Genomic DNA, 12,624 nt, shown 5'->3' with positions numbered 1-12,624 from the left:
TTATTTATTTTTTCTACACTGTCTCTCTTTATAGAAACTCTTTCTCCTTAACAGTTCATTGGTAGGGTCATTGATAACCACCAATGCATAATCCAATCCCATTGTCAAATAAATTCTCCAAACCTCATCAAAAATTCAAAACACACACACATACATATATATCTACACACATAAATAAATTCCCCCATTCTTAGAGTAAATTCTGGGACTTTTGAGTCTTTGAGCTGATCAATTACAATCCTAGCTATAGCTAGAAGAGAAAAGAGAGAGAAGATGCGTAGTGATCTATGGTTGCTGAATTATGTTTAAAAAATTGTGGCTACAAAATAAATGAAGAAGAGCCAAGGGTAAATTAGTCATTTTATTATCAATTTTAACACTGTTTGAGCCAAAGTTAACCTAAGAAGGGAATCTTGATATTAGTTTCAAAAATAAGGGAAGTTAGAGTAATTTCTCAAATCACAAGAGAGATCCCTGTAATTGTGCTAAACCTCAGGGGAGGTAAGTGTAATTTACCCCAAATAAAAAATTAAGGCAGCAAAAAAAATGAAGAAGAGCTAAGGGTAAATTAATCATTTTATTATCAATTTTAATACTATTTGAGTCAAAGTTAACCTAAGGAGAAATCTTGATATTAGTTTTAAAAGTAAGGAAAGTTAGAGCAAATTTTCAAACCACAAAGTAGGTCCATGTAATTATATTAAACCTCAAGCGGGGTAAGTATAATTTACTCCGGAAAATATAAAATAAGTATAATTAATTAAACTAACCAAAAACAAAACCAATTGACTTTACAAATATAGTAACCTTCTATGAGGTTTCTCATTTAGAAGACATAAATGAAATGCAAAAGCAAGTTTTTAACAAAGTGGGCCTAAGAGCCCTTTTTCCTATAATTTTAATTGATTTAGAATGACTAAGATGACCTTCATGTACATCATGTTTAGTTATCAAAAAATTTTGTATGGGAAAGTCATTTTTCAGGAAAAATTTAGTAAAGTAAAAGGAAACTTATTTTGTCCATTTGTGAAGAAAAATAAAATGTACTGTTGTGTCTCTTGTAAAATCTTGTATTTCTTGCAAAATTTCAAAATTTTCTTGTTAATTAAACATAAAAAATTAATTATATTTTACTTTTTTTTCTTGACCTAATGGAGCTATAGAAAGTCTCGTTACCTTAGCGTTATTGAATGTAATTTAAACATTTCGGTCCCTTACAGGATGGAGATTCTTTTCAATATACATAGTGGATATAGGTAAGGGTGAGCAGCGAATATATCGATCCTCCTAAACCGACCGAACCGAACCGAACCGATCCGCCGCATTTTGGACAGATGTGTAATGGCGAGCAGACGGTTGTGTATTGATTTTTTTCAATTCGTCTAGTTTTGGACGGATGACGAAGTTGAGGTTTCTTTGGTCCCAACCGAACCACCAAACCGTGAGCACCCCTAATAATTTGTAAGACTTTGTGTTTTCAATTTGTTTAGATATTCTGTTTGTGTTCTCAATTAAAAAAGAGTTTAAATATTTTGTTGAATATATTCTGTTAAAAAAGAATTTTCAACTTGAATAAATTTTTTGAATTGAAAAAAATAAATGTATTATTTATCTATATTTTTTGATTTTTAAATCTAACTCTAAAAATAATAAATAAAAAAGATGATATATGCTGGTTGATTTTTGTTTTAAAAAACAGATATAGATGTAACAATACAGAGGCATACAATCTCTACTACTGCTCTGTTCATGGTTTTGGTGGTTTGAATTGTTTTTATATTTTAAGAAATACAGATTTAATACTTTATGTGGATAAAGCATGTTGTGATTGTAATATGTAGATGAAGCATACAGTGATTGTAATATTCTAAAGTTTTAAACTTTCTTTTTTTGGATGAGGCATGCAGTGATTGTAATACTTTTTTAAGTCATTGACTGTAATACTTTTTTTTTTTTTTTTTTTTGAGGAAGTGCATAAATTGAATTATGTTGAAAATTTATAAAATTTTAAACCACCAAACCGATTCGCATCTATCCGCCAATCCGCTCAATCCACATCCGCTGGATTGATGGACGGATGCGAATTAATTTTTTCCAATCCGCCAATATATATATATATATATATATATGTGTGTGTGTGTGTGTGTGTAGGGGGAGGTAAGTGTAATTTATTTCAATATATTAAGTAGTTGAAGGGAAGTATTAGGATTTGTATAATAATGGTGGATGCCATCAATAGAATCTATTTGATTTTGAACGGATAAGTAACAAAAGGGAGATTTTTTATATTAATTTTAAAAGTAAAAGAGATTAGAGTAATTTCTCAAATTACAAGAGAAGTTTTTGTAATTATGCTAGAGCTCAGAGGAGATAAGTGCCCAAATAAAGAAAACAGAATCCTAAAGCAGAGAGAGAGGAAGAGAGAGAACTGGGGCACGGCTTCCAATGATTGCCATATTTCTTCAACTAAGCCTCCGTTTGGGAAGTAGGTTGGCTTTTTGGCTTTTTTGGTTATTTTAGCCTGGGCTTAAAAGCTTGGTTTGGGAAGGGCTTTTTGGCTTTTTTGAGTTTTTTTGTGAGAGAATAATGTAATGATTATGGGTTGGATGTGATGTTTTGTTTGTTATGGCTAAAATAGCCTATTTTGTTTTTTGTGGCTAAAATAGCCAAAAAAGCCTGCAAACCCACTTGCCAAACACAGTCTAAATCGTGTTTGGCTGTTGATGAAATCATTTATTTTATAATATATATTTTTTCCATTTAAAATATTGTTGAAACTGTTTTATAATTTTTTCTTATTTAAAAAAAAATATTTAGAACGAATCAGATCATAAAATTGTATCATAAAATCACATATATCATCATACAAAAATTATATTAAAAAATATAAATTTTCTTTCCTATATGTTATTGGGCCTACCACAAAGCCTAATTTAATAATCAGCTGGATTTATATGTAAGATCATTCATTAAAAAAAAATGATTTGATAATCATAATTACATAGTTTGATTATAATTGTTTTCTAATATATTTTTAAAATCATATTTATTATTTATTTATTTAATAAAAAATTATATAATTACAATTATTAAATTATAAAATAAGTCCTGTGATATGCCCAAATGAGCCAACAACATGGCTACCGTTCACTTATAAAACTAGAGGCAGCCATGTCGTGTGAGGAAACTAAAAAATTTGACAACCTTTTTTCACTATAATAAGTAAAATAGAAAATTTCTTAAAAAATAAGAAAAGTTGAAAATTGAACACAAAAACCCAAAAAACTGTGGTTGTTACGGAGAACATGTGCTGCGATATCTGTGTTTCATACTACTCGTACACAAATCTGTATAGTTAAGTTTCTAGAATTTGATTTTTTAAAATTTTTAAAAATCAAGATTAGGACACGTTTGGTATGCACCAGTCTTCGCTTAAAAATTAAAAAGTTATTTAAAAAATTAAAAAGTCTATAATTTATACCAAAAAATTAAAGATTATCTTTTTTTTCTATACTTTTTACATATCTTTTCGTAAAAAAATTAAAAAATCATTCTAAATATATTAATTTTTTTTTACCTCATATTTTAATTAAAAAATTATTAAAATAATCTGTTCTCAGAGACTTTACTTTAAAAAATAGCTGTATGTGGTTCGAGCTCATTAGATTTATTTGTACAGACCAAATGGTATGGACTTCCACCACTCACTCAATTATTTAGTTGAAAAATGCTATGTGTGATTCACACGTGAGTTCGATACTCATATGAAAACAAAAATATTAATAAAAGATTTAAAGTTTCTAACATTTCTTATTATTGTTACAGACCACCTGGTCTCACTTCATTTCTATGGGTTTTACTTAACAAAAAATACAAAAACATTAAATATTAATATTCAGAATGTGCTGCCCAATGTGTTAAAAAAAAAACAAAAAAAAAATTGCACTTGGCTGGTTGTCCTCCTTGACGTTCCTTTGGACTATCGGTAATACCCTAAGCCGAACCGACTATTTTCTAATACCATCTCCTCACCCAGACTCATAATTTGCTTGCCCAAGGCCTTTCGTAGTTCGAGGAGACTACGAATCCGGACCTTCATAAACAAACAAACATGATTTACCTCCACTGTTCATCACTAGAAGACCACTTTGAACTCCTATAACGGAAAACAAACGGGGCCTAAACGCATAGATTTTTAGAGTACGTAATAGGTAAGTTTGAGTGATTTAGACAAATAACATGGAACGATTCTGTAACGCTCTCTTGTACATAACGTTTGATCGATTTGGGATCCTTTGGCCCCTGTACCCTATCTCCATCTTCTATACCATTTTTTTTTTTTTTAAATTCCCACGTTTTTATAGTTAAATCTCAACCTTTGGTGTAACTCCCTTCTCTCTCTATACTTATCTGATGAACCCATCACATTCTTCAACTCCTAATGTCATCGCCGATGAACTATCATCATCTTCATCCCCTCTTAAATGTCTTTTTGGGTAAGTACCCTCTTAAATCTTTTTTTTTTTTTTTTTTTGAACGACCCCTCTTAAGTCTCATTCCCAGTAAAAAACAATATCCAAGAATCATGAGTAAAGTAGTGAAATAAAGACTCTGAACAACGAATTGATAATAAATAAAAGTATCATCAGATTGAACAATAATATAAAATCTATCATCACTAATATTTTGATTCGGTAACTCAAGCTCAGTGAATACAAATGAAATTTTCTCTTTTCATCACAAATCACAATCTAGTAATGAAGATATTGTGAAATTGTGTAAATGTTTTGGTTTATGGATATTTAGATAGAGATAGAAGGAAGTAGAAGAGGGAGGCCTGATGAAGCGATGGTATAGGGATATTGCTGGAGTGAGGTGGGAGGAAGGTTTGGTTGGTGAGAGTTGGTGGTGGCAGGTCAGTCGTTGTTCGCCAATGGCTACATGGAAAAGTTGGAGATGGAGATATATATATATATATAGAGAGAGAGAGAGAGAGAGAGAGAGTGTATTCATTTCAATGGTTGGGATTTAACTATAGACACGCGACAATCTAAAAGAAATTGGTATAGAAGATAGGGATAAGGTATAGGGACAGAAGATCCTCGCATGTAGAACTTAGAAGTAACTGAAAGATGAGAGATAAAAAAACATATGTGAGACAAAATTGAATTACAATGACATCCAAGATTTATTCTTAATCCATATTAAAATATTTAGAGACAATTAATTAACGTTAAAGCCACCCTTGGTGCTCAACTTGTAAGTTAGCTTAAAATAAATCTACAATTAAGTTAGTGCTTAAAGAAATTAATCGATTTGGTATATTTTTGAAGTTTTTCACTTTGACATGTCTTCAACCCAGCTAAACCAACATATTAAAGTCTGGTGCTTCTCATTTTGGGTTTGGTTGCTACTGTCTATGCCAAGATCCAAATGCATTGCAAAATTTTAACTAAACTCAAGATCTGATTAAGACCGCATGAAAAAAAATATCAATTCTAATCGTGTGATTGAGTGATATTTGGTTCCATCCATTTACGTAATTTTTGGGTTTTAAGTCCCTCCAAATACAAAAATTATTTAGTGTTTCAAAAATACTTCCAAATGACACGCATGTTGTTAGTGAGTTCGAGTACTTTTAAGTTGTGTATGTAAAGTCAGTCTGAATTATAAATTAAAAACGAAACCAGAACACAACCATATCATGAATCAAAACAGAAAAAACTGAAATGCTTTATTTGAGAAAAATGTGAACACTCAACCGAAGCCTCCGGTATTTACAGAAATGCCGCAATGCCTCTCGTACAAAATATATGTATGTAGGTCAAAAAGAATGTAGATGTGAAAACCAGAGAGAAAAATGAATGGTGATGTTTCTTCTCTTCCATGGGACATCATGGTGATCAACTTGTGCCTCTGTTAATCATCTCATTGTACTGTAAATATGAAGCCTGTCTCTGCATCTTCATTTGCTCATAGAATTTAGCTATGAACTGCTCTGCTTTGATATCAATTCCTTCATCATCACAAGCAATAATCATCTCTTCACAAACCTTGCGATGAATTTCATCTCCACTTTTTAAGAAACTCTTCCTTGCTCCATCATCATCATCAATACAATCACAATTCACAACATAGTCATTGTCACCATTGGACTCGAAATCGTAATCGAAATCGACTGGCGGATGATTTATGCAAGGGATGCGAGGCATCTTCAAACGCATCGAGGAAGGGCGGTGCATCTTGACGTGGATAATGGGGGTGTTGTCGAAGGAAAGCTGGCGTTCGCTGTAATGAATGGCGGTGGCGCTGCGGCGGCGAGAGGTGGAGGAGTGGGCTATTGTTTTGAGGAATTTGGGGAAGAGACGAAGGTCCATCATGAGTCTCCTGATTTTGAAAACTCCTCCTTTTCTTGCCCACAGCAAGGCTAGACGGAGGATGTTCCACGCTCTTTGAGCTGCGCTTGATTTCTTCGTCTGCATCTTCAATGGTGTAAATGAATGAATGAAATTGATTGAATTAGAGAAGATTGCTTGGTACTGAGATTGTTGTGCTGGTTAGATAGTGAGGGAAGAAGAGAACAGAGTGGCTATATATACAGGGATTGTGTGGAAAATGACACGCGGTGTAGAGGGAGCGGAGGGGGGAAGGTGAGTGCGTCGTAAGGAGTGGGCGGTGGAGTTTGGAGGGGGACAGGGCTGTACGCGGGGCAATCAAAAGTGCGGCTCCTTTATTTCCTAATGTAACCCTTGTCTATGATAATGATTGTTTTTTTGGCATAATTATTAATTAATAATCAAAATCACTATAGTTCTTTTTATTACATTTTATTTTAGATCCTTTTTGTTTGCATAATAATACATAGATTTTGATTAGTGTAAAATAGAGCGACCAACTTGTGAATCCTATATTCATTATACATTTTGAATATAGGATTCACATTTTGGAATTAATCATATTTTTTGTACTATTTATATATTTTAAAGAATAAAGGTTGAGACCCCTTTGGGGGTCACCCCCTTGACCCCTTTTAGTTTTGATTGGTCAACTTTTCCTTTTTTTTCATTTTTTTTTCTTCTCACCCAATCCCCAACCTCCATGTGTGTGAGGGGGTTGTGGGGGTGGGTGTTTTAAGGGGGTCTAAATCAATGCCCTATTTTAAAAGTGTGTGAATAAATTTATTTTAAAAAAATTATAAAAAAATCTTAAGATTTGACTATTATATAAAAAATAAATACTAAATTTTTATTTGTTAATTTATATATTAAACTTGTGATTTATTTTCAATGTAAATCATATGCTTAGTTTTGTTAAGTAAAATTGATAAAAAAAAAATATTTTAATCATTAAACTTAAATAATTATTAAATATCTTACACAATATTTACATAGGTATGGATTTAGGAATGGCAAAATTACCTGACCCGATTGTATTTGTCTAAATCCGATGTTAATAAAAAGGGTTTGGGAGAACAATGATAGCGGAAGATAAATTATAGCAGTATGAAGCTCAAAATTGTCAAATATTAAAGTATAAAATTGTATCACCAAAATAATTGAATTTAAAATAAAGAATTTGTATGTGAAACCCGAAAAAACCAAACCCGTTGCGATCCCTTGTGGATCCCATATCCTTATGAGTAGCGGTGAACAGCGAATTTTCAGATCTGTCCAAATCAACCGAACTGAATTGAACCGATCTACTGCATTTTGGACAGATGCGTGATGACGAGCGGACGGTTGCGGATTAATTTTTTCCAATCCGCTTAATTTTGGATAGATGGCGAATTTGTGGGTCCTTTGGCCACAATCGAACCGCCAAACCGTGAGCACCCTTAGTAATTTGTAACAGTTTGTGTTTTCAATTTGAAAATCCTTTTATCAAATGGCAAGTGTTGATATTTGGTATTTTTGTGTGGAAAATATAGGGCTTAATTTTGTCATTTTAAAAAAAATCAAATTAAATAATTTTTGAATAGAAAAAAGTAATGAAATAATTTTGATAATGCATGATTTTCTTACATGTATTTATTATTGATATTTGATAACTTACTTGATAATCTTTTAATTATGTTGAGTTGGATTATTATCCAAAAAAAATTGTTGATAAATTGTTGTATTATGTTTAAAATTTTTAAACCGTCAAACCGATTCACATCCATCCGTTAATTCGGCGAACGGATACGGATTGATTTTTTCCAATCCGCCCATCTAGCGAACGAATGACGGATTAGAAATTTCTTAACCGTAACCAAACCGCGAACACTCTACTTATGATTTTGTTATCAAATAATTGATATTTTTTTTAAGATTCCTAGTATTGCTCATACAAAATTAACATTTCCTTATAATTGCATTCAATAATATTAAGGGAATGAGAGTGACTTTGTATATAAAGGTCATTTTGGTCATTATAAATGAATTAATAATGGAAGAAAAGGTCCGTACCTACTTGAAATCAACATCTTCTGCTTGGGGCCTTCGTTTATGTAAGTCTTTCACACACTCTGTCTTCTAAATAGGAAACCCTCTTAAAATGGTTAAAGACTTTGCAAAGTCAATTGGTTCTACTTTTATTTTTTTTAATTACTTTCAAACAAAGAAAAAGAATCCAAAGCATAGAAACAACTGGGGCGCCGGCTTCTAATGAATGATTGCCATACTTTTTAACTAAAACCGTGTCTTTGGGGCTCCCTAATGATATTATTTAATTGGGTAAATTACAAATACCCCTCGAGGTTTGGCTAAATTATAGATATCTCCTTGAGATTTCGGAAATTACATCCCGCCCCTGAGGTTTGTATTTTCATAACAATTTGCCCCCTGAGGTTTATATTTCATAATAAATTACCCCCTAATTTCTTATGCAAATATAGCATTCAGGGGGAAATTCGTAATTTCTCAAACCTCAGGGGTATCTGTAATTTAGCCAAACCTCGAGGGGGTATATGTAATTTGTCCTTTTTAATTTTATAATGTCTTTTTTTTTTCATTTAAAATATTGTAATAACTATTTTGTAATGTCTAAAAAATCTAGAAATCTTCTACATGTTGATTTGTGATTATGTATCAATTTTAAGAAGTATATAACAATCTCAATCAAACAATCACGACAAATTGACACAACGATTTTACGTGGAAAAATCACAATTGGACACTTCCAATTGTGATTAAAAAAATCACGGGTAACAGACACAAAATAATCCACTAAGAAGATATAAAAGAATTACACATATATACTCTCAATTGCCTAGCGAATCCACGCTCGAATTGAACCAACCTCTATGTGCCTCTTCCAACCCCGTCTTCACCTCGGAATTGTCTTGACGATGAGCCACTCCGGAATCCACCAAAGTTTTAAGCTCGAATTCTTCAGAATCCACCGAAAAACAACTCTCTCTTTTGTGTAGAACAAACAAATACTCATTTGATGTATACTCTTTAAACCATGAGTTGAATACATAATCAAACTATCAAAGAAAACTAGCAAAATATCCCCAGATATAAACCCTAGAACCCAAGAAGAAGATCTGGAGAAGTTATCCTAGATTTGGACTGAAACACGTATTTGTAGAAAACTGTCCCGCGATCTCCACTCGAGCGTCGGATTGGACGCTCGAGCGGACCTACGCTCGAGCGCAGAAAGTTCCGCTCGAGCGGGAAAAAACATATCGCAGTATTTTTGCAAGCGATCAAACTTCTGGAACCAAGGATTCTCCGCTCGAGCGGGGGAATGTCCGCTCAAGCGGACAGGCAACTTGGAATGCATTTTTTGCATTTTGCTTCGGGGGCACTGTCCCTCGACCCCACCATGGCGCTGCCTCGGACCCACTAAGGGGCGCTGCCCCTGGACCCCCGCGAGCTGACTGGGCAGCTCGATCCCCGTCATAATCAGCGAAGTGGCAATCTTGAAAGTATTAACATCACAAACTGCTTTACAAAGCACGATTCGGGTTGGATTTGCATCTAACAACTCATATGCTCACTGAAATAAAAATGCGAATAAAATTACAACACAAAGGAGTTTTGTCAAACGGGATTGCCAAGAATAAAACCTAACAATGTCTTTTTATAAAGTATTTTGAATGGACCGATCATAAATTAGATCATCAATGAAAAGATCACATATAATATAATTATCGATGAGTCACATCTAATCTATATAATAAAATAGCTTTGTTTTTTTTTTCCTGATGGGACTTTTGTCCCTTGTCAAAATATGGACCCTTAGATTCAATTCAATCCAAGGGCTCACAATGTATCACTCACCCTCTATTTGGTCCAAAATATGGACCATTTTGAACACACATCCTCTCGAACACACACTCCTCTCATCTCTTTCTTTCTGATTTCAAATTTTGAACACACCCTCTCTCTCTCTCTCCCTCTCTCACACACACTTCTCTCATCTCTTTCTTTCTGATTTCAAATTTTGAACACACCATCTCTCTCTCTCTCTCTCTCTCTCTCTCTCTCTCTCTCTCTCTCTCTCTTTGTAGCTCCATCGGATGTGCTTCCCTGTTGGAGTCCAACCCTTGTCGGCGACTGAACCCCAAACCCCCTCTTAGTTTCTTCATCTTCTCTCTTCCTCCCAATCGTCATCAACAGTGGCAGCCCCAAACCCCCTTTAATATTGAACATTAGATTGAATAGAGCCACTGCAAAAGAGATCAGAGAGATGGGAGATTCAGAGATGGGAGTCGAAAATGTATGCATATATATGCATTTCTGTGTATTATATATATAATTTTATATATGATTATGTATGTATCCCTGTTTTTTTTTTTTAAGTTGTCATCTAGGTAGAGTTATGTTGAATGTATCCCTATATGCATATGTTCAGTACTTATTTAGGGGTTGGATTGATGTAATGAAACATACAAACTGAACTTTGAGACCCCAACAACAAGGGTGCAAAAGTCTTATTTGGTTGCTCTAATTTTGATTATGTATGTATGTATGTATATATATATATATATATATATATGATTATGTAAATCTAAACAACATTTCATTTTTCTATTTCAACAAATAGGCCCTTATAGAATTCATGAGTTAATTTTTTTAATTAATTGATTTTTAAATTCATACTGTGATATCATACCATTTGATTTCTTAAATTCATACTTTGGTTTGAATTTGTGGTGTTATATATTGTTCAAGCTTTAATTAATCTCATACTTTAATTAATCTTATTCGAAACCCCTGTTACTAAATTTTATTTCTTTTTCAAAAAGAAAAGGAAAAGGCTAAGGTGTCTTAACAAAATTGAAAATGAAAGCTATGCAGGAATGGGAACACAAAATGTACCGCAAATGGTATGGTTCTTCAATCATTACTTTTTAAGTTTGTTTTTGGAGTATTTAGCAAGTAAAGCAATCTCTACGGAATGTGCATATTTTGGAGCCTGCAGAACCTATTTTAGTGTAAAGTTTCTAAAGATGAGCATGGTTCTTTTCTACTAAATGGTTGTATAAATTTAATATCTAATTTTTCTTATAAACTAAAAGTGTATTTTTGTAGTTGCTATGGTCCATTTCTTATTCTCTCTCTCTCTCTCTCTCTCTCTCTCTTTCTCTCTTTTCAAGACCTCTGAATCTCATTTGTGATTGGCAGCAGTAGACATTGACAGGTGTGCTTTCTTATCAACTAAGCTGTGCATATATTTTTGCTTATACTCTACAAAATTGAAGAATCTTATGAAATAGTTTTAATCGAGTGTGACATAGTTTTTTAAAAAATGATTGTTGACATAAATTGAAAAATTTCAATTTTTCTATAAAATTTTGTAGTGCTTCCAATATTAGGTAATCCGTTATATTGTCATTGCTAACTTAGTTTTAGTTGCCAAATCCTTGGACACATTATTTGGAGTTTGGATTTATAGAGAAATAAGAAGCGTGAAGGGAGAAGCATGGGAACATGGTGGATACATCTATTTTGGATTGGAAGATTTAACCTAACAAGAAATTGTGCATAATGAAAAAAATAAAATAGAAAACATTGCAAGTCTTAAGATAATATATATCTTTGTAAATTTTGAGTTACTATAGGAATAACTTTGTGCTAAGTTATTGTCAATATTGAAATTTATGTCTAATTGTGATTTCATTTGGGTTTTTGGTTTATATACATTTTATTTACAGAGAAACTATAAATTGCAAACATTTTTTTCCCCTTCCCCGTCTCTATCGCATTTGTTTTAATCCCCATTGGAATAAAAGCTAACAAAATCATAGTTGTAACAACCCCGACCCATAGTTAACGTTAATCCATGTTTAATTATACCTAAAAAGAAATTAAAGTAAAATTTTGCATCATACATTGCATTATATGTGTTTATATCTATTTAGCGTAGAAAGATTTGTTCATGTTTCCGTTTCGGATTACAAATTGAAGGCCTTATTGGCATCCGATTCAGAAATTGACTTGATTTATGTGTTAAATAGAATTTTTAGCATTTTATGGTAGGTTTAATTGAAATTCGATTCGGAACGATTAAATTAAAATAATTTAATGTCTACTTGATTAACTTGATCAATAAATAATTACACTTTTGCCCAAGCCTATATAAGGCAAATTGTTGATTCAAGACTATTAAGAATACAATTTCAATCCCTCATCT

The 12,624-nt window shown here is 32.6% G+C and overlaps 1 protein-coding gene across 1 annotated transcript; it reads right to left on the bottom strand.

Annotated features, from left to right (window-relative positions):
- Positions 1–5,903: 5,903 nt before the first annotated feature.
- On the bottom strand, positions 5,904–6,482 carry LOC145803853 (uncharacterized). The gene has a single exon (XM_082897230.1). It carries the CDS (start codon positions 6,480–6,482, stop codon positions 5,904–5,906), a length of 579 nt encoding a protein of 192 aa, XP_082753356.1.
- Positions 6,483–12,624: the final 6,142 nt, after the last annotated feature.

This window comes from Camellia sinensis, chromosome 12 (assembly GCF_055761805.1).
Source record: "Camellia sinensis isolate YWXY chromosome 12, ASM5576180v1, whole genome shotgun sequence".
Classification (NCBI taxonomy): Eukaryota; Viridiplantae; Streptophyta; class Magnoliopsida; order Ericales; family Theaceae; genus Camellia; species Camellia sinensis.
This window is presented reverse-complemented; position numbering and strand designations above follow the sequence as displayed.

Bases quoted from the DNA above. Each gene is read 5' to 3' on its own strand.
- LOC145803853 (XM_082897230.1), bottom strand. From the start codon at position 6,482: ATGCAGACGAAGAAATCAAGCGCAGCTCAAAGAGCGTGGAACATCCTC.